The sequence below is a fragment of the Macaca nemestrina genome, chromosome 7, assembly GCF_043159975.1.
Source record: "Macaca nemestrina isolate mMacNem1 chromosome 7, mMacNem.hap1, whole genome shotgun sequence".
Taxonomy (NCBI): domain Eukaryota; kingdom Metazoa; phylum Chordata; class Mammalia; order Primates; family Cercopithecidae; genus Macaca; species Macaca nemestrina.
In genome coordinates, this window is record NC_092131.1 from 33,988,277 (window position 1) to 34,011,824 (window position 23,548).

General features: G+C 43.1%; 1 protein-coding gene across 7 annotated transcripts in view; it reads right to left on the bottom strand.

Moving 5' to 3' along the window:
- Positions 1-2,606: 2,606 nt before the first annotated feature.
- LOC105495812 (zinc finger protein 410) overlaps positions 2,607-23,548 on the bottom strand; it is a 47,892-nt gene continuing 26,950 nt past the window's right edge. For 3 of the 7 annotated variants that reach the window (XM_011765624.3, XM_011765625.3, XM_011765620.3), the window contains 4 exons: positions 11,453-11,578; positions 10,356-10,496; positions 9,042-9,169; positions 2,607-3,380 (listed from right to left, as the gene is read on the bottom strand). In XM_011765624.3, coding sequence (XP_011763926.1) covers positions 3,342-3,380; positions 9,042-9,169; positions 10,356-10,496; positions 11,453-11,578 — 434 coding nt within the window. In that variant the 3' untranslated portion in view covers positions 2,607-3,341. Of the gene's footprint in view, positions 3,381-9,038; positions 9,170-9,863; positions 10,069-10,355; positions 10,497-11,452; positions 11,579-11,658; positions 11,991-23,548 lie in introns of those variants that run through there. The other 4 variants (XR_011625742.1, XM_011765622.3, XM_011765623.3 and 1 more) reach the window with 4 other exon arrangements.

The window sequence follows — 23,548 nt, forward strand, 5'->3', positions numbered from 1 at the left end:
TCACTACACTTAAAATCTCTGCTTTTGAAAAATATTAAGCAGCTAACTTGGGTTTGAGTCAAGGCAGGAAAAACTTGGGTTTCGAGTCATGGCTACTGCTAGAAGATGGGGAAATGAAGAGTAGCAGATTAATAGGCTGGGCGCAGTGGCTCACGCCTGTAATCCCAGCACGTTGGGAGGCTGAGGCTGGCAGATCATCTGAGGTCAGGAGACCAGCCCAGCCAACATGGCAAAACTCTGTCTCTACTAAAAATACAGCTGGGCGTGATGACACGTGCTTGTAATCCTAGCTACTTGGGAGGCTGAGGCAAGAGAATCACTTGAACCCAAGAGGCAGAGGTTGTAATGAGCTGAGATCATGCCACTGCACTCCAGCCTGGGCAGCAGAGCAAGACTGTCTCAAAAAAAAAAAAAAAAAAGTAGCAGATAACAGGGAATGGTTGAAGGAAATCAAAGTGGGGAGGCCCAGGTGAAGGGATCGTAGCCTAGAGTTAAGGGTTCCTGCTTTGTGCCTCACACTTAGAGAATAGGTACAGAAAAGAGCACAGGCCCAAATGCCTATAGAGGCTAGTGCAGAAACAAATGCATCAGTGGAGTGGGTGTAGACAGTGGGAGACGGTAGAGACTGGCAAGTATCAAATCCTGCTGGAATATAGGCTCAGAGTTAGTACATCAACTATGTTTTCATCAAGCCAGAAATTTGTATGCTGCCAACTAATTTAAAAATTACTTAGAAATATTGTATGGGCAAAATAGAATACATCTGTGTGTCAGATTTAGCCCATGGGGGATGAAAAACTTACAACTTCTAGTACAGGATTTCTTATCCTCAGTGCTATTAATATTTTGGGCCACCTAATTCTTTGTTGAGGGTTGGGGAAGGGAACTGTCCTGTACATTGTAGAACCTTTAGGCCGGGCACGGTGGCTCAAGCCTGTAATCCCAGCACTTTGGGAGGCCGAGACGGGCGGATCACGAGGTCAGGAGGTCGAGACCATCCTGGCTAACACGGTGAAACCCCGTCTCTACTAAAAAATACAAAAAACTAGCCGGGCGTGGTGGCAGGCGCCTGTAGTCCCAGCTACTCGGGAGGCTGAGGCAGGAGAATGGCGGGAACCCGGGAGGCGGAGCTTGCAGGGAGCTGAGATCCGGCCACTGCACTCCAGCCTGGGTGACAGAGCGAGACTCCGTCTCAAAAAAAAAAAAAAAAAAAAAAGAACCTTTAGCAGCATCCCTGGCCACTACCTGCTAGATGCCAGTAGTACCCCTCTCCCCAGTTGTGACAACAAAAATGTCTCTAGATATTGCCAGATGTCTGCAGGGGGCAAAAATGTCCCTGGCTGAGAACCACTGCTCTAATATAAAAGGCTGCATGAAACAGAAACTGGCATTCTAAGAATACAAGTAATTGCCATGAATACAGTCTACATACTATGTGATTACGCATGTTATTAACAAATTAAGAATAATTTAAAACAATTCTCTCCTGTTACCTGTTTAGAATGTGCCTGTGTGTTTATGTAAGCATGAGGTTCATTTTAAATAAACTTAAAATTTCCCAGACAACCAAGATTTTTCTACTAGTAGGTGAACTTTGGAATACTTTTCTTCTCACCAATAATAATAGGATATTCTGGCTTGGTGCAGTGGTTCATGCTTGTAATCCCAGCACTTGAGGGGGCCAAGGCAGGAGGATCGCTTGAAGCTAGGGGTTCAAGACCAGCCTGGGCAACATAGTGAGACCTTATTTCTACCAAAAAAACACAGCTGGGCACAGTGACTCAAGCCTGTAATCCCAGCACTTTGGGAGGCCGAGACGGGCGGATCACGAGGTCAGGAGCTCAAGACCATCCTGGCTAACATGGTGAAACCCCATCTCTACTAAAAAATACAAAAAAACTAGCCAGGTGCAGTGGTGGGCGCCTGTAGTCCCAGCTACTTGGGAGGCTGAGGCAGAAGAATGGCATAAACCCGGGAGGGGGAGAGGTGGACCTTGCAGTGAGCCGAGATCGCGCCACTGCACTCCAGCCTGGGCAACAGAGCAAGACTCCGTCTCAAAAAAAACAAAAAACAAAAAAACACAAAAAGTTAGCTGGACTGGTGGGTGCATGCCTATGTAGTTCTAGCTATTCAGGAGGCTGAGGTGGGAGGATGCCTTGAGCCTAGGAGTTCAAGGTTATAGTGAGTTGTGATTACACTACTGCACTCCAGCCTGGGTGACAGAGCAAGACCCTGTCTCAAATCATGATGATGATTAGATATTTTCTCAGTAGCTGTGGAGACAGGATGATAACAAGAGTGCCTGCTCTAACTAAAGCACCTTTCTCATCCTTTTTTAAAAAATTGTCTTTCTGGAAAAATTAAAAAGTACCAGCTTTTATTGCCATTTTCTCAGATGTATCTTTTTTGGTGGTGACAGAGTGATAATCCAGTAACTACCATCTGGGCTTAAGAAATGACGACGTTCTTGTTGTTTCCTAAGACTCCTCAGTTCAGTTTCACCTGCATGGAATTCTCAGGGTAAATTAGTACACTATCTTAAAGAGAAAGACTAAATTCTTAATCTCTAATAAAACAAATTTTGTGTAAAACAAGAGCCAAAGAACTGACTGGGCTGTTTTGTTTATTTAAAGGAAAACCTGAATCTCTGCATCATGTAATTTTTAACTTTAAAAAAACAAAAACATGAAATCCCTCTTAACATGCTACTGTATGTTCCATTAAAGAAGAAAGCAAAGTGACCAAGTAGAAGTGTATAGGACAAGACAGTACCTCAGCCTGGGCCAAGGGGAGATTCAAGTAATTTATTTTTTTGCAGCCCAGTGGCAGAGTCTCTTACTCAGGTTGCTAAAGGGAGAATGTAACAAGAGAATTGACATCACTCCCTTCTTCAAAGCAACAAGGCATCTTGAAAGCTCAACTTCCTGGTGAAGCTCTGTTGTTGGTAGCAGGAATTATTTCACCCATGTGAAAAGACAGCTGAGTCTGAGATGAAAACTCTTCAAAGGAAAACCTCCCCTCAACAGTCAGAATGAAGAACTTCAGCCAACACATAATCAAATTCACTTTTGGTCTATCCCAGAATTTTGCATTGGGAAGAGAGGTAGGTACAGTTTCCCAGCCCACAGTCATTGCTTCATTCCTTGTCTGGATCAGATGGTAGTTAGAAAAGAAGCTCTGCTACATCCATCTTCTATACCAGGAAAGAGGAAGAGTGGCAAAAGCAGAGTCTTGTCCTTCAGAGATTCATTCTGGTTCTGTTGTGGGCTATGGCATCCTGTTCCCAGTATATGCATTTTGAGATCAGATAGAGCTGCTCTTCCAGGAGTCAGCACCCACGCTCATGTCCGTCTTTCAGTTAAATCTCCTTGGTTTAGTAACTGTAAAAGATGGAAAGCAAATCTAGAATAGGTTACAGTTGAATTACAGAAAAAATAATTCATACTAAGTAAGGAGGAGGACGGAGAATGCACTGCAGGAAAAGGATTAAGAGTGGAGGATGGAGAGTGCACTGAAGGGGTAAACGAAGGGCATCTACTTCCAAAGCAAACACATGCACAGACTGACAGATGTCACTGTGGCCTTGAGACAGCACTTTAGTCATGTCATAAGGCTGCATTTTAACTCTGGCAATAGAATATTCTGAGTCTATAAGCCAAACTATTATTTGTGTAGTTATCTACTCACCAGTCAGTGACAGAGGAATCTCTTAACTTACAGGGAAAAGAGAAATGGTGAAACCAAAATCTTATACATGTCAGCCAAAGGACAGGCTGAAGACTCAAGTAGGAGAAGGAAATAGGAAGAGGAGCTATTCCTTTATAAGTACTATATGAGAGCTGAAACCCGCTCATAAAAGATATAGGAGTTCCTTGGGCTTAAAAGAATACCTTTGCTGTGATGAAGGAAGGTAAGCCTAAGGGACTCCTGCACAATGGCAGCTACCACTAACATTCTACTCTATACACAAGGCTCTATTCAAAGGAGCTTTTGAAGTAATAAATGAAATTGGTTTCCATTTTAATATAAAAATAAAATGCAGCTGGGTGCAGTGGCTCACGTCTGTAATCCCAGCACTTCGGGAGGCTGAGGCAGGAGAACTGCTTGAGACCAGAAATTTGAGACCTGCTTGGGCAACACAGTGAGGCCCTGTCTCTACAAGAAAATTTTAAAAATTCGGCATGGTGGTACATGCTTGCAGTCCTAGCTACTTGGGAGGCTGAGGGAGGAGGATCGCTTGAGCCCAGGAGTTCAAGGGTGCAGTGAGCTATGATCATGCCACTGCACTCCAGGCTGGGTGACAGAGTGAGACTGTTTTCAGACAAACAAAAATGAGATGGGAACAATTCAGTAAAACTCAGGACAAAAACTGAACTTACTAAAATCTAATAAGTGTGGCAGGAAAGTTAAGAATAGTGTGTTTTTAATGGAGGCCAAGATCCAGACCTTTGCAGTCAAACTTAGCAAAGGTACTTTATAAGAAATATTATAGAATTTGTAATTTCTATTTTTGCCTTGTTTTATTTGGAAAGCAATCTAAGATGCAGTCAACACTAGCTGGGGGCCGGGCGCGGTGGCTCAAGCCTGTAATCCCAGCACTTTGGGAGGCCGAGACGGGCGGATCACGAGGTCAGGAGATCGAGACCATCCTGGCTAACACGGTGAAACCCTGTCTCTACTAAAAAATACAAAAATACAAAAAACTAGCCGGGTGAGGTGGCGGGCGCCTGCAGTCCCAGCTACTCGGGAGGCTGAGGCAGGAGAATGGTGTGAACCTGGGAGGCGGAGCTTGCAGTGAGCTGAGATCCGGCCACTGCACTCCAGCCCAGGCGACAGAGCGAGACTCCGTCTCAAAAAAAAAAAAAAAAAAAAAAAATACAACACTAGCTGGGAATCTCTTATACTGGTTCTTGAGTTCAAGAATGTGAACTCAATGTCAATATGGAGCCCCATTTAGAATGACCTTTAGTAAGTATTAGAGCCCAAAGCCGTGGGGGTCCCAGTTGGGCCTGTGCAAGGAGTCCTCCATCTAATTCTCAGATGTGGCACAATGATGAGGAAAAACAGAGATTTTCCATCTGAACCAAAGAGAGGTGACTTGTAGTTTCTGATATTTTCCCATGGTAATTTCTTTTCTTTTCTTTCTTTTTTTTTTTAAACAGAGTTTGGCTCTGTCACCCAGACTGGAGTGCAGTGGCATGATCATGGCTCACTGCAGCCTCAACCTCTTGGGCCCAAGTGATCCTCTCACCTCAGCTGCTCCCAAGCAGCTAGGACCAGCTAATTTTATTTTATTTTTTGTAGAGATGGGGTTTCCCTGTGTTGCCCAGGCTGGTCTCAAACTCCTAAGCTCAACTGATCCTCCCACCTCAGCCTCCCAAAGTGCGAGGATCAGAAGCATGAGCCACCGCACCCAGCCTCTCATGACAATTTCTGATAACAGATTTGGTTGTTCTCTGGTATTCTTGATAAGCTATTTTTTATTTTTAGAGCATATTTACAGGAATTACAAGTTCATCAGTAGACTTTGATCTATACTGCTTGGTGATCTCCAAAAAGGTGAAATGGACATGTGTTGCAAATAGCCTTCACCTTCTCTGGCACCTGAAAAGTTCTTAAGGAATCAAATTCCTCACTCACTGGAGAAATGGCAAGTTATTACCTAGACCTTGGATGAGGAAGAGGACTAAGTCTGGAACCCTGAGGACCTCACAGCTTGAAAAAAAAAAAAAAAAGGAAGGTATTGGAGGACCCAAGCTAGTGATGAAAGAAAAGGAGGGGATAAGCAATGGAAATGCCTGTGGTAAGAGGAGGAGAATGGTAAAAGTGAAGAAAACACAAAATAAGTGAGGCTCAGACAGAGGGTATGTTTGTAAATATACAAAAACCCATGAGGAAAAAGTGACAGTGCAGGATTTTCAGCTACATCAAGGACAGCACTTTCCCCTTTGTGTTATTAATATTTTTCTAAGTGTTTTGGGCTTCCATTATGAAACTGGGTACTTAGGGCCTGCAGGCCCTTTGTGTCCTCCTGGAGTGAAGACCATACTTCCTTTTTTTTGTTTGATTTTTGGGATGGGATCTCTCCCAGGCTGGAGTGCAGTGGCACAATCATAGTTCACTGCAGCCTCGAACTCCTAGGCTCAAGTTGATCTCCTGCCTCAGCCTCTGGAGTAGCTGGGACTACAGGTATGTACCACTATGCCTGGCTAATTTTTAAAAAACCTTTTGTAAACACAGGATCTTGCTCTGTTGCCCAGGCTTGTCTCGAACTTCTGGCCTCAAGTGATCCTCCCACCTTAGCCTCCAAAATTGCTGGGATTATAGGCATGATCCACCACACCCAGGTCTGTCTTGTTTTTTAGGCAGCCTGTGTTATGCTGTCTCCCTGAGGCTGTAAATGGGCAGCACCTATTACACATGGATGCTCTGAAGCCAATTCCAAGACTCACGCCTGTAATCCCAGCACTTTGGGAGGCGGAGGCAAGTGGACTGCTTGAGTCCAGGAGTTCAAGACCAGCCTGGGCATCATAAGACCCCCATCTCTACAAAAAATACAAAAAAAATTAACTGGGTGTGGTAGCATGTGCCTGTGGTCGCAACTACTCGAGAGGCTGAAGGAGGAGGATCACCTAAGCCTGGGAGGTTGAAGGCGCAGTGAGCAGTGATTGTGCCATTGTACTCCAGCCTGGGTGACAGTGTGAGACCCTGTCTCAAAAAACAAAGACACAATTAACATTATACTGTTCTTGTTTTATCTATTTCCTCCTTTTGTTGTTGTTGCTGTTTGTGATGGAGTATTTCAAAGCAAATTGTAGGCATGTCATTTCTTCTGTATGTATTTCAGTACATGCCTCTAACAGATACAGTATTAAAACTGTCGAAGTTAGGGCCGAGCACAGCGGCTCACACCTGTAATCCCAGCTCTTTGGGAGGCTGAGGCGGGTGGATCACTTGAGATCAGGAGTTCAAGACCAGCCTGGCCAACAGGGTAAAACCCTGTCTCTAATAAAAATACAAAAATTAGCCGGGCTTGGTAGTGGGCACCTGTAATCCCAGCTACTGAGGAGGCCGAGGCAGGAAAATTGCTTGAACCTGGAGGCGGAGGTTGCAGTGAGCTGAGATCGCACCACTGCACTCCAGCCTGGGCGACAGAGTGAGACTCCATCTCAAAAACAAAACAAAACAAAACAAAACAAAACAAAACAAAAAACCAGTTGTCAAAGTTAGGAGATAGGTGTGAGCTGCCGCGCTCAGCCCTAACTTTGACGTGTGTTTATCATACTAGTCTCTCTCTCACTATATTCTGAAAATTTCCATAATAAAAGCTTTAAAACAGAAAAATGAAGACAAGAAAAATGGAGGAGAAAGACGAAGACTCTGTGAGACATGTATGATTCATTCCAAAGCAGTTACCAGAAAAAGTGACTTAGGAAAGAACCAATGATGTCAAGAGCAAAAACTTTAAATACAAGCAAAGAAAATGGGTCATGACAATGAATAGAAAAGTCCTGGGAAAAGCATTAACATATATGCCCAGAACCCTATAATCCTGGGTACCCCCAAAGATACTAGAGAATAATGGAGAATATTCAATATAGGATGCAGAATCATTCAAATGATGTAATAGCTTACTGTGTTATAAAGGTTATAATGAAAAGCAAGAAGGCTGGGCACAGTGGCTCACGCCTGTAATTCCAGCACTTTGGGAGGCTGAGGTGGGCAGATCACGAGGTCAAGAGATCGAGACCATCCTGGCCAACATGGTGAAACCCTGTCTCTACTAAAAATACAAAAAAACTAGCCGGGCGTGGTGGCGGGCGCCTGTAGTCCCAGCTACTCGGGAGGCTGAGGGAGGAGAATGGCGTGAACCCAGGAGGCGGAGCTTACAGTGAGCTGAGATCACATCACTGCACTCCAGCCTGGACAACGGAGCAAGACTCTGACTCAAAAAAAAAAAAAAAAAAAAAAAGGGAGAAAAGATGGAAGAACACCATAAAAACTAATGTAATACTGAAAGGATCCAAGCTACATAGGTTTTGACAAAAGTTTATGCCTATGAAATGTGCTCGTGATGAAGTAATCCACTCCCATGACATAAGACCAGTGAAATATCCCAAGATTCTGAAAGACTGACCAGTTTGCATTCTGTTTTCTGAGTCAAACCCAGTATTGGTCCATGCCCTGTTAGGAACTGGGCCGCACAGCAGGAGGTGAGCAGCAGGAGAGCAAGCATTACCACCTGAGCTCCACCTCTCCTGTCACATCAGCAGCAGCAATAGATTCTCATAGGAGCACAAACCCTATTGTGAACTGTGTATTTGAGGGATCTAGGTTGCGCACTCCTTATCAGAATCTAATGCCTGATGATGTAAGGTGAAATGAAACCGGTCCCTGGTGCCAAAAAGGTTGGAGACCACTGATTTAGATAATGGTTCTCACTTAGCAAGCAAGTGAACAAATTTGTATATGCCCATTTGGTTAAGCCTGGTATCTCCCAGACATCTGACCATAGCAGAATGAGCAATAATTACGTTTAATGATTTTGTTACTATCTTTTTTGCTGAGGGACTTTTTCCAGGATGTTATTTCCGGAGAAAAGAAAGGGCTCTCTAGGAAATACTCGCTCATCTCTGGTACAGAAATTTCACCCAATTTACACAGGCCAGGCCCTCTTCTCTGAATAATTTAACAGGTGAGGTCAACATGCATTTATGCAGTGCCTGCTGTGTGCCTTTATAAAATAAAAGCTGTATCTTCATGTTATAGTGTGGCAGAGAATAGTAGGAACAGATATCAACGAGGAATGTGTATAAAAGAACTTTAAAGCTGCGAGTCCCAGCTGTAACAGACCAATCTCCAATTCGTTAAGACCCTAACCCTCAGGCTCCTTTAAAGCTGAACTCATGCTTAATTTAAAGGAAAATATTTGTGTCAAAGTTTCCAGGAAATGGAAACTGGAGACTTTTTCAGGTCCCCTAAATTCTCAATCATTCCCCACACAAATTGCCACAGAAACAAAGGGCAAGAGACCACTTTACCTCTTGTGGATTTACTGCAGTTAAGACAGAAACTTCATATGATTGCCTCCCTGACTGCATGGTCACCAGGTGATGTGTCACATCAGGCACTGAAGACAGGGAACGTGGGGATCCTTCAGCAAGCACCTCTGTGAAGCAACAGAAAAATGTTTCAATGAAAAGTGAATCCAGAGATATACCTATCTGGATCATTAAGCCTCTCATTAACAACTCTAAAACTCTATTCCTCTATTTCCCACATTCCTCTATTTCTTCCAAATTAATCCTGTCTCATAAGCATTATCAGTAAATTTGGAAAGTATTATAAAAAGAGAATAGAAAGGCAAGAAATCTTAATACAGAATTTAGAATAATACGGCATTAGCACTGTTAACTGAATTAAAACTATGTATGAAACGGGCAAAAGCTCTTAGGCAAGCAGGTAAGGGAACCAAAGCCACCCTTAAAGCAGTCGCCAATGATACTAATAGCACTCACTAACTGAATATGATGAGAGTAACAAAAACACAGGGCCTCACAGTTTTTAAATGTTCATCAGTGGGATCACCATGAAAATCTTCTGGAAATAGTTTATGGTTATACCACTTAGCCCTCAAAAAATTAAAAGTTTCTTCTAGGGGTTTTCTAGCTTATATGACTATTTTATGCTGTACCATAATTTAATGTTGGCTTATATACTATTTTTTATTTCTCAATGTTCTTTCCCATATATATGTAAGCTTTCAGTTCTCAACTGGATTTTAAGGTTCCTATCTTCTACTTTTGTCTTTCCCATGGTGCCAGGCACACAGTAGGCACTGAATAAATGCATGCTGACCTCACCTGTTAAGTTTTTCAGAGAAGAGGGCCTGGCCTGTGTAACTTGGGTGAAATTTCTATACCAGAGAGGAGCAAGTGTTTCCTAGAGAGCCCTTTCTTTTCTCCAGAAGATATGGCTTTTGAAGGTATGGAGAAATTGCTTTATATCTCCTCTGTAAAACCTGGTTATGTTCTGTTTAAATGTTTTAAAAGTTAAGTTCTTCCATAACTGCAATAGGAAAGATAGAAATAGTTGGGCTAAGGATGCTAGGATTATGAATAATTTTTTCTTAAGAATTTTTTTCTTTTTATTCTTTTATTATATTATCTTCAATGAAAAAAAATTTTTTTAAAACAGATTCACTAATCCACCCCAGAAAAAAAGAACACAAATGTTACTCATACCACAGCTACTCATAAGAAATGAAATTTAAACATACATTGTGGAGACACCCCATTCCTTAGCCCCTAGTTGCAGTCCATTTTTCCCAAAAAAAGCAGAGTTGGAAGTCTTACCATCATCAACTCCCAGGATAGAATTGGTATTTGGTAGGTTCAAGGACTCTCCACCAAGGCTGGGCTGGGAATTCATAGACACCAGGTTTTTACCGGGTACTGAAGCCTCTTCAAGCAAACTACTGCCCATTAGTGGCTCAGCTGCACAGAGAATAGGTTGTGAGAGACATACAGCAATCAAGGCTGTGCCTGGTCCTCATTTTCTTTCAACAGGAAGCTGGCCTTCTCTTTCATTACTAGAAGTTAACCTATAGATGGGATGCCACCTATTTCACCTACTTTCGAGAAACAAGAATAAACCTAGAAGGGAAAGAGTAAGCCTTAAAAGATAATGATCCTTGCTTGTGTTCAGCAACTGAAGAATTAGCGTATGAAACAGGATAGGTGGATCTTTAGAAAGGAATATTTGGAATAATTAAGGAAAGATATGGCAAAGGAATAAGAATTAAAAAGAGTTATCAAATTTCAGACAGGGCAAAAAGGTAGTCATGACTGGTAAGTAAAATACGCTTCCAGCCTGGCCAACATGGTGAAAACCCATCTCTACAAAAATGCAAAAATCAGCCAGGTGTGGTGGCACCTGCCTATAATCCCAGCTACTCAGGAGGCTGAGGCAGGCGAACTGCTTGAACCCAGGAGGCAGAAGTTGCAGTGAGTCGAGATGGCGCCACTGCACTCCAGCGTGGGCGACAGAGCGAGACTCCATCTAAAAAAATAAAAAAGCTTAAACTCTTGCCATGCAGAAATCTTTTATCACTGTGTTACTCAAATGCTGGTTCATGGATCAGCACTAGTTACCATCAAAATCACTAGGGGAACTTTTAAAACTACAGATTCTGGGATCTTGCAAATTATCTCATTTATCAGATTGCTTTGTTTTATTGGTGGGGGGAAAAGCAACAAAAAGTATACAAATTTTAAAAGGTTGCAGATGATTCTACTGTACAGCTATGTTTGGAAACCATCAGCCCATCAAATGAGACCAGGTCTATCTACCTAAAACAGAATCAGAAAATTTCCAGATAACCAGGCAAGACAGTGATTTGGCTCTTTGAACCCTAGAAGGTATAGCCCTCCACTCTGCCCACCCTCCTCACCAGTTTGCTCCTGCTCTTGACTCCCAGCTGCTCCCAGCTGCAAGTGATGCTTTCTCATATGCACATTCCTGCTTCCACTCTGAGAGAAGGTCTTCCCACAGACTTGGCACTGATGAGGCTTTTCTCCTGAAACAGGGACCAGGTTAAACAGGGAAGCCAACGGCCGGGCGCGGTGGCTCAAGCCTGTAATCCCAGCACTTTGGGGGGCCGAGACGGGCGGATCATGAGGTCAGGAGATCGAGACCATCCTGGCTAACACGGTGAAACCCCGTCTCTACTAAAAAATACAAAAAAAAAAAAAAAAAAAAAAAAAAAACCAAACTAGCCGGGCGACGTGGCGGGCGCCTGTAGTCCCAGCTACTCGGGAGGCTGAGGCAGGAGAATGGCATAAACCTGGGAGGCGGAGCTTGCAGTGAGTTGAGATCCGGCCACTGCACTCCAGCCTGGGCGACAGAGCGAGACTCCGTCTCAAAAAAAACAAAAAAACAAAAAACAAAACAGGGAAGCCAAAAGGACAGGAAGAGAATGAACTCAAGACCTAGATGGAGAAACCCAAAGAATGTTAAACTCAACATAAGCAGCAGCTCCTTTTCCCATTCCCCACCTTCCCAGCCTCTCAAACTTCAGCATATGGGGGAAGGCAGGAAGAGTACACCAGGAGGGCTTTAGCACACTCCCTGCTCCCAGCCCCTGGTCCTTTCCAGACTCACTGTAATGCTGCCTTCACAAAACCTCTTTGGTATAGGACCATGGCAACCACAAAAAATAGGCCTTCTTTTTCAGATAGTTGTCTATGGACCTCTAGGATATGTGCTTTCCTCAAGGATTCCAATCCTGGGTTCCTAATATCCCCTTGACATATTCCCCGCCACCCTCTTTAGGGTCAACATTCACACTGGTGGCTCTTCTAACATAATAATCTAAATTGTCCTCTATGTCTTCAAGTCCCAGACTCTCCGTCTCCATTCTACCTACCCAGACAACCATACTTAGAGCAGAGGTCAAAAACTCCTGTCTATAGGGGACTGATAGGTAGCGAAAGTAAAATCGCCCAGTGGAGGCCACAGTAACCTAGAAAGTACCTAGAAAAGGGACAGCTATTATTCAGCTCTAGCCAGCTGTTGCCATAGGTAGATTAAGGCCTAGCACAGCCAGGTTCTGATTTTTTTTTAAATAAGGATTTTTAAGTAGAATCTCCCAATTTCTAAATGCTAGGAACAAATTCACAATTGATAAACACATGGTACAGCAATCTTCATTGCTGATTGTATTTTGCTGGGAATGCAAAATACAAAAACCTCTTTGGGGGAATCTGACCACATCTAGAAAAACTGTAGATGCACTTGCCCTTTGACCTTGGAATCCCACTTCTAGGAATATATCCCAAAATTATAGTGGCAAAATGTGAAATACTCTATGCACAAGGTTATTCATCACTGCAACATTATTTTAAATGGCTAAATACTGGAAACAACGTAAATATTCATCACAGAGACTGACTAAAAAGCTATAGATACTGCAATAGTCCTGCATAGCAAAAAAAAAAAAAAAAAAAAAAAAAAAAAAAGCTATACAATAGAAACAGGGTAGAATATTACAAACCTTAAAACTAAAAACTGAGTCACCATTTGAACCAGCAATCCCATTACTATCTACCCAAAGGAAAATAAACTGCTCTACTAAAAAGACACCTGCCCTCACATGTTCACTGCAGCACTATTCACAACAGCAAAGACATGGAATCAACCCAGGTGCCCATCAGTGGTAGATTAGATAAGGAAAATGTGGCACATACACACCATGGAATACTGTGCAGCCATAAAAAAGAATAAAATCATGTCCTCTGCAGCAACATGGATGCAGCTGGAGGCCATTATCCTAAGCAAATTAACATAGAAACAGAAAATCAAACACCACATGTTCTCAGTTGTAAGTGGGAGCTAAACACTGGGTACTTATGGACACAAAGATGGGAACAATAAACACTGGGGATTCCAAAAGCAGCTATGGGGCAAGGGCTGAAAAACTACCTATTGGGTATTATGTTCACTGCTTGGTCAACAGGATCATTAGTAGCCCATATGCAATATACCCTTGTAACAAACCTGCACATGTACCCCCTGAATCTAAAATAAATAAAATAAATAAATTTATTTTGGCCAGGCGCAGTGGTTCACACATGTAATCCCAGCACTTTGGGAGGCCGCGCAGGCAGATTACTTGAGGTCAGGAGGTCAAGACCAGCCCGGCCTACATGGTGAAACCGCATCTCTACAAAAATTAGCTAGGCGTGGTGGCGGACGCATGTAATCCCAGCTGCTTCGGAGGTTGAGGCAGGAGAATTGCTGGAACCCAGGAGGTGGAAGTTGCAGTGAGCCAAGATCATGCCACGGCACTCCAGCCTGAGCCACGGAGCGAGACTCCGTCAAAAAAAAAAAAAAAAAAAAAAAAAAAAAAGGCCAGGCGCGGTGGCTCACTCCTGTAATCCCAGCACTTTGGGAGGCCAAGGTCGGGGGATCACGAGGTCAGGAGATCGAGACCATCCTGGCTGACACGGTGAAACCCCATCTCTACTAAAAATACAAAAAATTAGCTGGGCATGGTGGCCGGCGCCTTTAGTCCCCAGCTATTTGGGAGGCTGACGCAGGAGAATGGCGTGAACTTGGGAGGTGGAGCTTGCAGTGCGCCAAGATCGCACCACTGCACTCCAGCCTGGGAGACAGCAAGACTCCGTCTCAAAAAAAAAAAAAAAAAAGAAAAAGTCATGAAATGTCCAGAACAGGCAAATCAATCCAGAGACAGAAAGCAGATTAATGGTTGCCAGGGGCTGGAGGAAGAGAGAAATGGGCAATGATACTAATAATGGGAATTCTTTTTCTTTTTTTAATCATCTCCTGGATATGGGGATCCTTTTTGGGATGATGAAATGTTGTGGAGTTGGACAGTAGAGAAAACTATAAAACTATGAATATATGAATATATAGTTGGCCATACACATCCACTGATTGAACCAAGCAGATAAAAAAAAATTCAGAAAAAATAAAAATAAAAAATAACAGGCCAGGTGTGGTGGCTCATGCCTGTAATCCTAGTACTTTGGGAGGCCAAGGCAGGTAGATCACTTGAGGTCAGGAGTTCAAGACCTGGCCAACATGGTGAAACCCTGTCTCTACTAAAAATACAAAAATTAGCCAGGCACGTGCCTGTAATCCCAGCTACTTGGGAGGCTGAGGCAGGAAAATCACTTGAACCCAGGAGGTGGAGGTTTCATTGAGCCGAGATCATGGGCCACTGCACTCCAGCCTGGGCAAGAGCAAGACTCCATCTAAAAAAATAAATAAATAAAAAATAACAATATAGTAATAAAAAATACAAATAAAAAACCAATATGGCATAACTATTCACATAGCATTTACGTTGTATTAGGTACCATCAGTAATCTAGAGATGATTTAAAGCATATGGGAGGATATGTGTAGGTTATATGCAAATACCATGCCATTTTATGTTAAGAGACTTGGGTTATTTGTGGATTTTGATATCTGCTGGGGTCCTGGAACCTATACACCACAGATAACAAGGGATAATTACATTACTACTAAAAATCACTTAGCTGCACACTTGTCTTCTTTTTATATTTTAGACAGAGTCTCACTCTGTCACCCGGGCTGGAGTGCAGTGGCATGATCTTAGTTCACTGCAACCTCCGCCTCCCGGGTTCAAGTTGATTCTTGTGCCTCCGCCTTGTGCGTAGTTGGGATTACAGGCACACACCACCACACCCAGCTACTTTTTGTATTTTTAGTAGAGATAGGATTTCACCATGTTGGCCAGGCTGGTTTTGAACTCCTGACCTCAGGTGATTCACCCGCCTCAGCCTCCCAAAGTGCTGGGATTACAAGCATGAGTCACCATGCCCGGCCGGACTGCACACTTTTTTGAGATGAATCTTATGGTATGTGAACTATATCTCAACTTAAAAAATGTATGGATGAAAAGGGAGGGAAATACGAAAAATAACCTGCATTTGCTTGTATATGCAAAAAGAACCATTGGAAAAGTAAACCAAATAGGAAATAAAAAGTGGTTATATCTATAAGAGGAGGAGGGAGGGAACATGGTAAAGTGACACACCTATAATCAAGGCTTTTTGAATGCATCTAGCTTTGACTCTACATATTAAAAAGACTTCAAAAAGAAACTGAAGCAAATCTATGTATCAGGCTGGCGATATATTAAAACAATGATTTAAAAGGTATTTAAACATAGTATTATTCTAAGAAAAATACAGCTCCAAGAGTCTTAAACTTCATTCTGTAGACAAATTGATAATATTGGTATTATCATTTTGAAACAATATTGCATTAATGTTAGGAACCAAGATTTTCAGTGTAAGAGAAAAAAATATAAAGTACAAAAAAATTCCCTGAAAATTGTTTAATGTGAAAATTTAAATTGGAATTATCAATATGAACCAATTATTTTATTTTCAAAAATATGTCTTCTCTAGTTCTTTCCACCAAAAAGTTCTAGAAACAGTAACAATCTTCTTTTTTTCTTTGAGATGCAGTCTCGCTTTGTTTCCCAGGCTGGAGTGCAGTGGTGTATCTTGGCTCACTGCAGTCTCCACCTCCTAGGTTCAAGCGATCCTCATGCCTCAGCCCCCCAAGTAGCTGGGATTACAGGTGCATGCCACCACACCCAGGTAATTTTTGTATTTTTTTTGTAGAAACAGGGCTTCACCGAGTTGCCCAGGCTGGTCTTGAACTGATGGGCTAAAGTGATATGCTCACCTCAGCCTCCCAAAGTACCGAGATTACAGACATAAACCACTGCGCCCTGCCAACAATGACAACCTAACAGCAACGGGCACATGGCACCCAGACTGTGGTTCAACTATAAGGAACTAGGACTCCATGGAGGAATAGCTGATTCCAAGTCTAAGGTACGCCTGGGAACTGTTGTTGTGTTATAAAGCAAAGAGGCTATAGCAACACAAATGGGTCATGTCAAAAGCATAAATACGGCATGAGAAGCTCCGAAAATAACAACCAGGCCAGGCACGGTGGCTCACGCCTATAATCCCAGCACTTTGGGAGGCCAAGGCAGGTGGATCACTGGAGGCCAAGAGTTCAAGACCAGCCTAACAAGGCAAAACCCCATCTCTACTAAAAAATGTGCAAAAATTAACAAGACATGGTAGTGGATGCCTGTAGTGCCAGCTACTCGCGAAACTGTGGCATGAGAATCGCTTGAACTAGGGAGGCCACTATAATTACCCTGATAAAAAAGCTAAAAATATCACAAGAAAACATTACAGACCAATATCCCTCATGAACATATAGACTCCTTTTCCTCCTCCCTTTCCACTCTCCTGCCCTCCTCCTCCTCTCTCTCTCCCTTTCTCTCACCCTTCCTTCCTTCCTTCCCTCCCTCCCTCTCTCTCACTGATTGATTTTTTTTGTAGAGGACAGGTCTCCCTATGCTGCCCAGGCTGGTCTAGAACTCCTAGGCCCAAGCAATCCTCCTGCCTTGCCCTCCCAAAGTGCTGAGATTACAGGCATGAGCCACCACATCCAGCGAGTTGTAAAAATTCTTAACAAATTATGACAAAACCAAGTCTAGCACCATATAAATAGGACTATACACCCTGACTAAATGGGATTTACCCTAGAAATACAAAGTTAGTTTTATATCCAAAAACCAACTGTTAGCAGTAACATTAGTAGCATACAGTACAAAAACAAGATCATCTCAATAGACACACAAAGGTACTTAACAAGATCCAAACCCATTCATAATAAAAATTATCAACAAACTAGGAAGAGAAGGTAAATTCCTTCATCTGATAAAGGGCATCTATGAAAAAAACTACAGTTAACATCAAATTTAATCATGAAAGACCAGGCACGGTGGCTCACACCTATAATCCCAGCACTTTGGGAGGCTGAGGCAGGTGGATCATTTCACGTCAGAAGTTCGAGACCAGCCTGACCAACATGATGAAACCCCACCTCTACTAAAAAAAAAAAAATTAGCCAGCCATGGTGGCGGGCGCCTATAATCCCCAGTACTCAGGAGACTGAGGCAGGAAAATCGCTTGAACCCAGGAGGCAGAGGTTGCAGTGAGCCAAGATCACATCACCGCACTCCAGCCTGGGCAACAGAGTAAGACTTTGTCTTAAAAAAACAAAAAATTGGCCGGGCGCGGTGGCTCAAGCCTGTAATCCCAGCACTTTGGGAGGCCGAGACGGGCGGATCACGAGGTCAGGAGATCGAGACCATCCTGGCTAACACAATGAAACCCCGTCTCCACTAAAAATACAAAAAAATTAGCCAGGCGTGGTGGCGGCGCCTGTAGTCCCAGCTACTCGGGAGGCTGAGGCAGGAGAATGGCGGGAACCCGGGAGGCGGAGCTTGCAGTGAGCCGAGGTCGCGCCACTGCACTCCAGCCTGGGCGACAGAGCGAGACTCCGCCTCAAAAAAAATAAATAAATAAAAAATAAAAAAAATAAATAAAAATAAAAAAATAAAAAAATCAATCATGAAAGAATAAATGCTTTTCCCCTAAGACTAGGAAAAAGACAAGGATGCATACTCTCACCACTTTTTTTTTTTTTTTTTTTTTTAAACAGAGTCTTGCTCTATCGCCCAGGTCAGAGTGCAGTGGTATGATCTTGGCTCACTGCAACCTCCGCCTCCTGGGTTTAAGTGATTCTCATGCCTCAGCCACCTGAGTAGCTGGGATTACAGGCATGAGCTACCACATCTGGATAATTTTGTATTTTTAGTAGAGACAGGGTTTCACCATGTTGGCCAGGCTGGTCTCGAACTCCTGACCTCAGATGATCTGCCTGCCTCAGCCTCCCAAAGCATTGGGATTACAGGTGTGAGTCACTGCACCGGGCCTCACCACTTCTATTCAACATTGTACTGAAGGTTCTAGCCAGAAAAAGAAATTAGGCCAGGTGCGATGGCTCACGCCTATAATCTCAGCACTTTGAGAGGCCAAGATGGGCGGATTACCTGAGGTGAGGAGTTCAAGACCAGCCTGGCCAACATGCTGAAACCCTGTCTCTACTAAAAATACAAAATTATCCAGGTGTGGTGGCTCACGTGTGTAATTCCAGCTTCTCGGGAGGCTGAGGCAAGAGAATCTCTTGAACCCAGGAGGCAGAGGCTGCAGTGAGCTTTCTCCAAAAAAAAAAAAAGAAGTTAAGGCCAGGTGCAGTGGCTCATGCCTATCCGGAAGACTGAGACAGGAAGACTGCTTGAGCTCAGGAGTGTGAAACCAGCCTGGGCAACATGGCAAGACCCTGTCTCTGTAAAAAATTTTTAAAAACCTAGCTGGGGGCTGGGCGCGGTGGCTCAAGCCTGTAATCCCAGCACTTTGGGAGGCCGAGGCGGGTGGATCACAAGGTCAGGAGATCGAGACCATCCCGGCTAACACGGTGAAACCCCGTCTCTACTAAAAAATACAAAAAACTAGCCGGGCGAGGTAGTGGGCGCCTGTAGTCCCAGCTACTCGGGAGGCTGAGGCAGGAGAATGGTGCAAACCCGGGAGGCGGAGCTTGTAGTGAGCTGAGATCTGGCCACTGTACTCCAGCCTGGGTGACGGAGAGAGACTCTGTCTCAAAAAAAAAAAAGAAAAAAAAAAACTAGCTGGGGGCCAGGCATGGTGGCTCATGCCTGTAATCCCACTACTTTGGTAGGCCAAGGCGGGCAGATGACTTGAGGTCAGAAGTTCCAGACTAGCCTGGTCAACATGGTGAAAACCTGTCTCTACCAAAAATACAAAAATTAGCTGGGCGTGGTGGTGCATGCCTGTAATCCCAGTACTCGGGAGGCTGAGGCAGAAGAATCACTTGAACCTGGGAGCTGGAGATTGCAGTGACCTGAGACTGTGCCACTGCACTCCAGCCTGGGCAACACAGTGAGACTCAAAAAAAAAAAAAAAAAAAAAGCTGGGAATGCGCCTGTAGTCCCAGCCTCGGGAGGCTGATGTGGAAGAACTGCCTGAGCCCAGGAGGTCGAGGCTGCCGTGAGCCATGATCATGCCACTGCACTCCAACCTGAGCAACAGAGGGAGACCATGTCTCAAAAAAAATTAATAAATAAAAAAGAAAAGAAAAGAAAGGAAATTAAAGGCACCTAGATTGGAAAGGAAGAAGCAAAACTATCTTTAATCTCCGATGACATGATCTTTTATGTAGAAAACACTAAAAAATCTATTTTTTAAAAACTACTAAAACTCAGCCAGGTGTGGTGGCTCATGCCTGTAATCCCAACACTTTGGGAGGCCAAGGTGGGAATATCACTTGAGGCCAGGAGTTCAGGACCAGCCCAGGCAACACAAAAAGACTCCATTTCTACAAAAAAAAAAATAGAAATTAGCTAGATGTGGTGGTGTGAGCCTGTAGTCCTGTTGTGGGAAATTAAGGACTGGAAAGGCTGATACGGAGAACGGGAGGATTGTTTATTTTATGTACGCACCAGCTCAGTGGATTCACATCCAAAAAGCTGAGCATTAAACAAAGACGGAGTGGGGTTTTTACAAACAGACTTACAAAAGTGAAACAAAAGCAGTTAATCGTGACAGGTCACATAATCTATAGCATAGCATAACTTGTGGCCTTGCATAGCTGGTGGCCTTGTAACTGCATTGAAGGAAAAATAAGAACTGGCTAAATACAGACATTTGTAAAACAGTTATGCTTAAGAAGCCAGGGAAGTGAATAACAGTAAAGGAATTTGTCTTTCTCTCTTTTTTTTTTTCCTTCAACCTTGCTCTGGAAGAGGGGGTGTCTGGAGTCCATTCTTTTGGCCTTGGCTTCTCAAACAGCGTTACCTTTTAACTGTCCTTGAAGTGAACTTGCTAGGCAGAGGAAAACTTGTTCTTTTCTTTTTAACCCTTGCATTGCCTGTTATTTTCTTGGAGTGAATGAATGCATATTTATTTTTAAATTTCTGCCTCAGTCCCAGCTATTGGGGAGGCTGAGGTGGGAAGATCACTTGTTCCCAGGAGTTCAAAGGCTTCGGTGAGCTATGATGGTGCCACTGCACTCTAGCCTGGGCAATAGAGTGAGACTTTGTCTCTAAAAAAAATAAACAGAAAAGAAAAAATAGGGTGTAGGAGGAGGGGGAGAGCATCAGGAAGAATAGCTAATAGACGCTGGGCTTAATATCTAGGTGATGGGATGATCTGTGCAGCAAACCACCATGGTAAAAGACACCTTTACCTATGTAACAAACCTGCACATCCTGCACATGTACCCCTGAACTAAAAAGCTGGAAGGAAAAAAAAAAAAGAAACTACTAAAACTCAAGCACTTACCAAGGTTGCAAGATCAATGTACAAAATTCAATTATATTTCTACATACTAGCAATGAACAACTCAAAAATAAAATCAAGGAAACATTTCATTTGAAATAGCATCAAACATGAAATACTAGAAGTAACTAGAACATCAATTCCTTATTCTCAAAATTCACAATTAAAAGAATTACACATTGATCCTGCCTTGGCTATGCAAATGATCAAATAGCCCTATACTTGATATTAGTGGAAAAGAGTCCAACTACAGAGTCCCACAGTACAGAAGAATTCCAACTAACGTGAAAAGAGTAAATGAGTAAGAAAAACCACCATTTTACAATCCTTAATGAAATAAGGGATTCAGGCATCATTTAGGAATGAAATCAAAAGGTGAAAGGTTGGCTGGGTGCAGTGGCACACGCCTGTTAATCCCAGCACTTTGGGAGGCCAAGGCAGGCAGAACACTTGAGGTCAGGAGTTCAAGACCAGCCTGGCCACATGGTGAAACCCTATCTCTAGTAAAAATATAAAAACTAGTGGGGCGTAGTGGCATGCGCCTGTAATACCAGCTACTCAGGTGGCTGAGACAGGAGAATTGCTTGAACTCAGGAGGTGGAGGCTGCAGTGAGCCAAGATCACGCCACTGCACTCTCGCCTGGGCAACACAGTAGTAACTGTCTCAAAAAAAAAAAAAAAAAAAAAAAAAACAGAGAAAGTGAAAGGTTCATAGGGACTTTACAATATAGGGATTAGGCCAGCTGAACCCATGGATCAATTTTGACAACCAAGCACTGTGAGCTTCCTGATGTGACACAAAATGAAGCACACAGAACCATCTCTCACATATTCTTGCCCCAAACTTCCAAACTTTGAAGCTTTTAGAGCTTACTTACATTTATAGGAAATGTAGGGAAACAAGTTAAATGACATAAATGGAAGCAAACCAACACATCCAGAATGTGGGGTATTCTACAGGATTCAACTAACTCTGTTTTGCAAAAACTCTATGAAAAACAACAACAACAACAACAAAAACTCCATGTAGAAAGATCTAGAGTTTTAAAGACTTAATAACCAAGTATAATATTGGATCTTGTTGGATCCTGATTTAAACAAACCAACTTTAAAAGAAATTTTCAAAACAAGCAGAAAAAACTGAACATTGGGTATAAGATAAAACCAAGGAATTATTAATTTTTATAGGTATAACACCACTGTTGCTATGTAAAAAAAAAAAAAAAACTTCTCTACTTTGGTGAATCTTTCACATAATCTGACACAGTAAAGTAAAATAAAAATGCTCTACAATCCAAGCAAAACACACCTGAAGTCCACATCTAGCCTACAGGATACCAGTTTGCCATCTCTGCTTAGAACCTGTCATCATATTAAAACACTGCTCCACTCCTAATAGCTCAACTCTGCAATGCCCATTCCTGATTGTAATCTCCAACTTCCTTGCTCCCGCTGCAGTAGCTTGCTTTCCTCATAAGTAACTTCTAGTTCCTCCTTTCCACTTGTCATGTTCTGGCTTCCCCTTGTTTCCCATGGCCCGTCATTCAACAATGACCTGATTCCATTCTAGAATCCCTCTCCTCCTTGAGTTCATCTCTTACTCAGCAAGCCTCTGTTCTGATTAACCTCCATCACCTATTTTCTCCAGTGTCCAGCTTTTAAATTGTTCAGCAGTAGCAGAAAAAAGTAATAAAATCTGAATGTCTACTAAAAAAAGTTATGCTACTTACTCTCAGCTATGTCCTCACTCACTGTTACTTGGCAATCCTTTTATTCATTCTCATTGGCTCAATCAACAAATTCTAAACAGCTGTTGTACGCCAGGAATTTTTTTTTTCTCACCTCCAACGAACTGACAAGGCTAGTCTACAGACCCCCTCTAGCACTCATCATCCAACACTTTTCTAACCCCTCATAAATATGTGAGTTACCCTGACAACTGGAAAGCCCCCTTTCCCTCCTTATCTTCACTACCACATTTTTTTTTTTTTTTTTTTGAGACAGGGTCTCGCCCGGTCATCCAGGCTGGAGTGCAGTGGCACAATCACAACTCACTGCAGCCTCAACCTCCTGAAACTACCATGCCTTTTTTTTTTTTTTGAAAGACGGAGTTTCACTCTTGTTGCCCAGGCTGGAGTGCAATGGCACAATCTCGGCTCACTGCAACCTCCACCTCCCGGGCTCAAGCAATTCTCCTGCCTCAGCTTCCCAAGTAACTGGGATTACAGGCATGTGCTGCCACGCCCGGATAATTTTGTATTTTTTTAGTAGGCTGATCTCGGCAGGATTTCACCATGTTGGCCAGGCTGGTCTCAAACTCCTAACCTCAAGTGATCCACCCGCCTCGGCCTCCCAAAGTGCTGGAATTACAGGCATGAGTCACCACACCCGGCCACTACCATGCTTCTTGAATCAATAATCCTCACCTGCTGCCTCCATTTCCGTATCACTTTATAGCCAATCATTTGCGGAGTTGAACAGATTCTTTCACTGGATCTCTTTCCATGCTCCCTGCCACTACACTGGAGCAGGCTTCTTGACCAGACTGAAAAAAAGTCTTCTCATCTCTTCCTATTTTGGTTTAGCTTCTGCATCACTGCCAGATTAACCTTCAGTAAGCCAAGTTTTCATCAGGTTGTACTTCCAGTAGGCTCCACAAACTCTCCTTTCTGACATTCTAGGCCCTTCTTAAACTACCTTCCCCGTCTTGTTTTCCAAGTAAATCACCATGTCCTACAGGAAAAAAGTCCTTCTAACAAGATACAG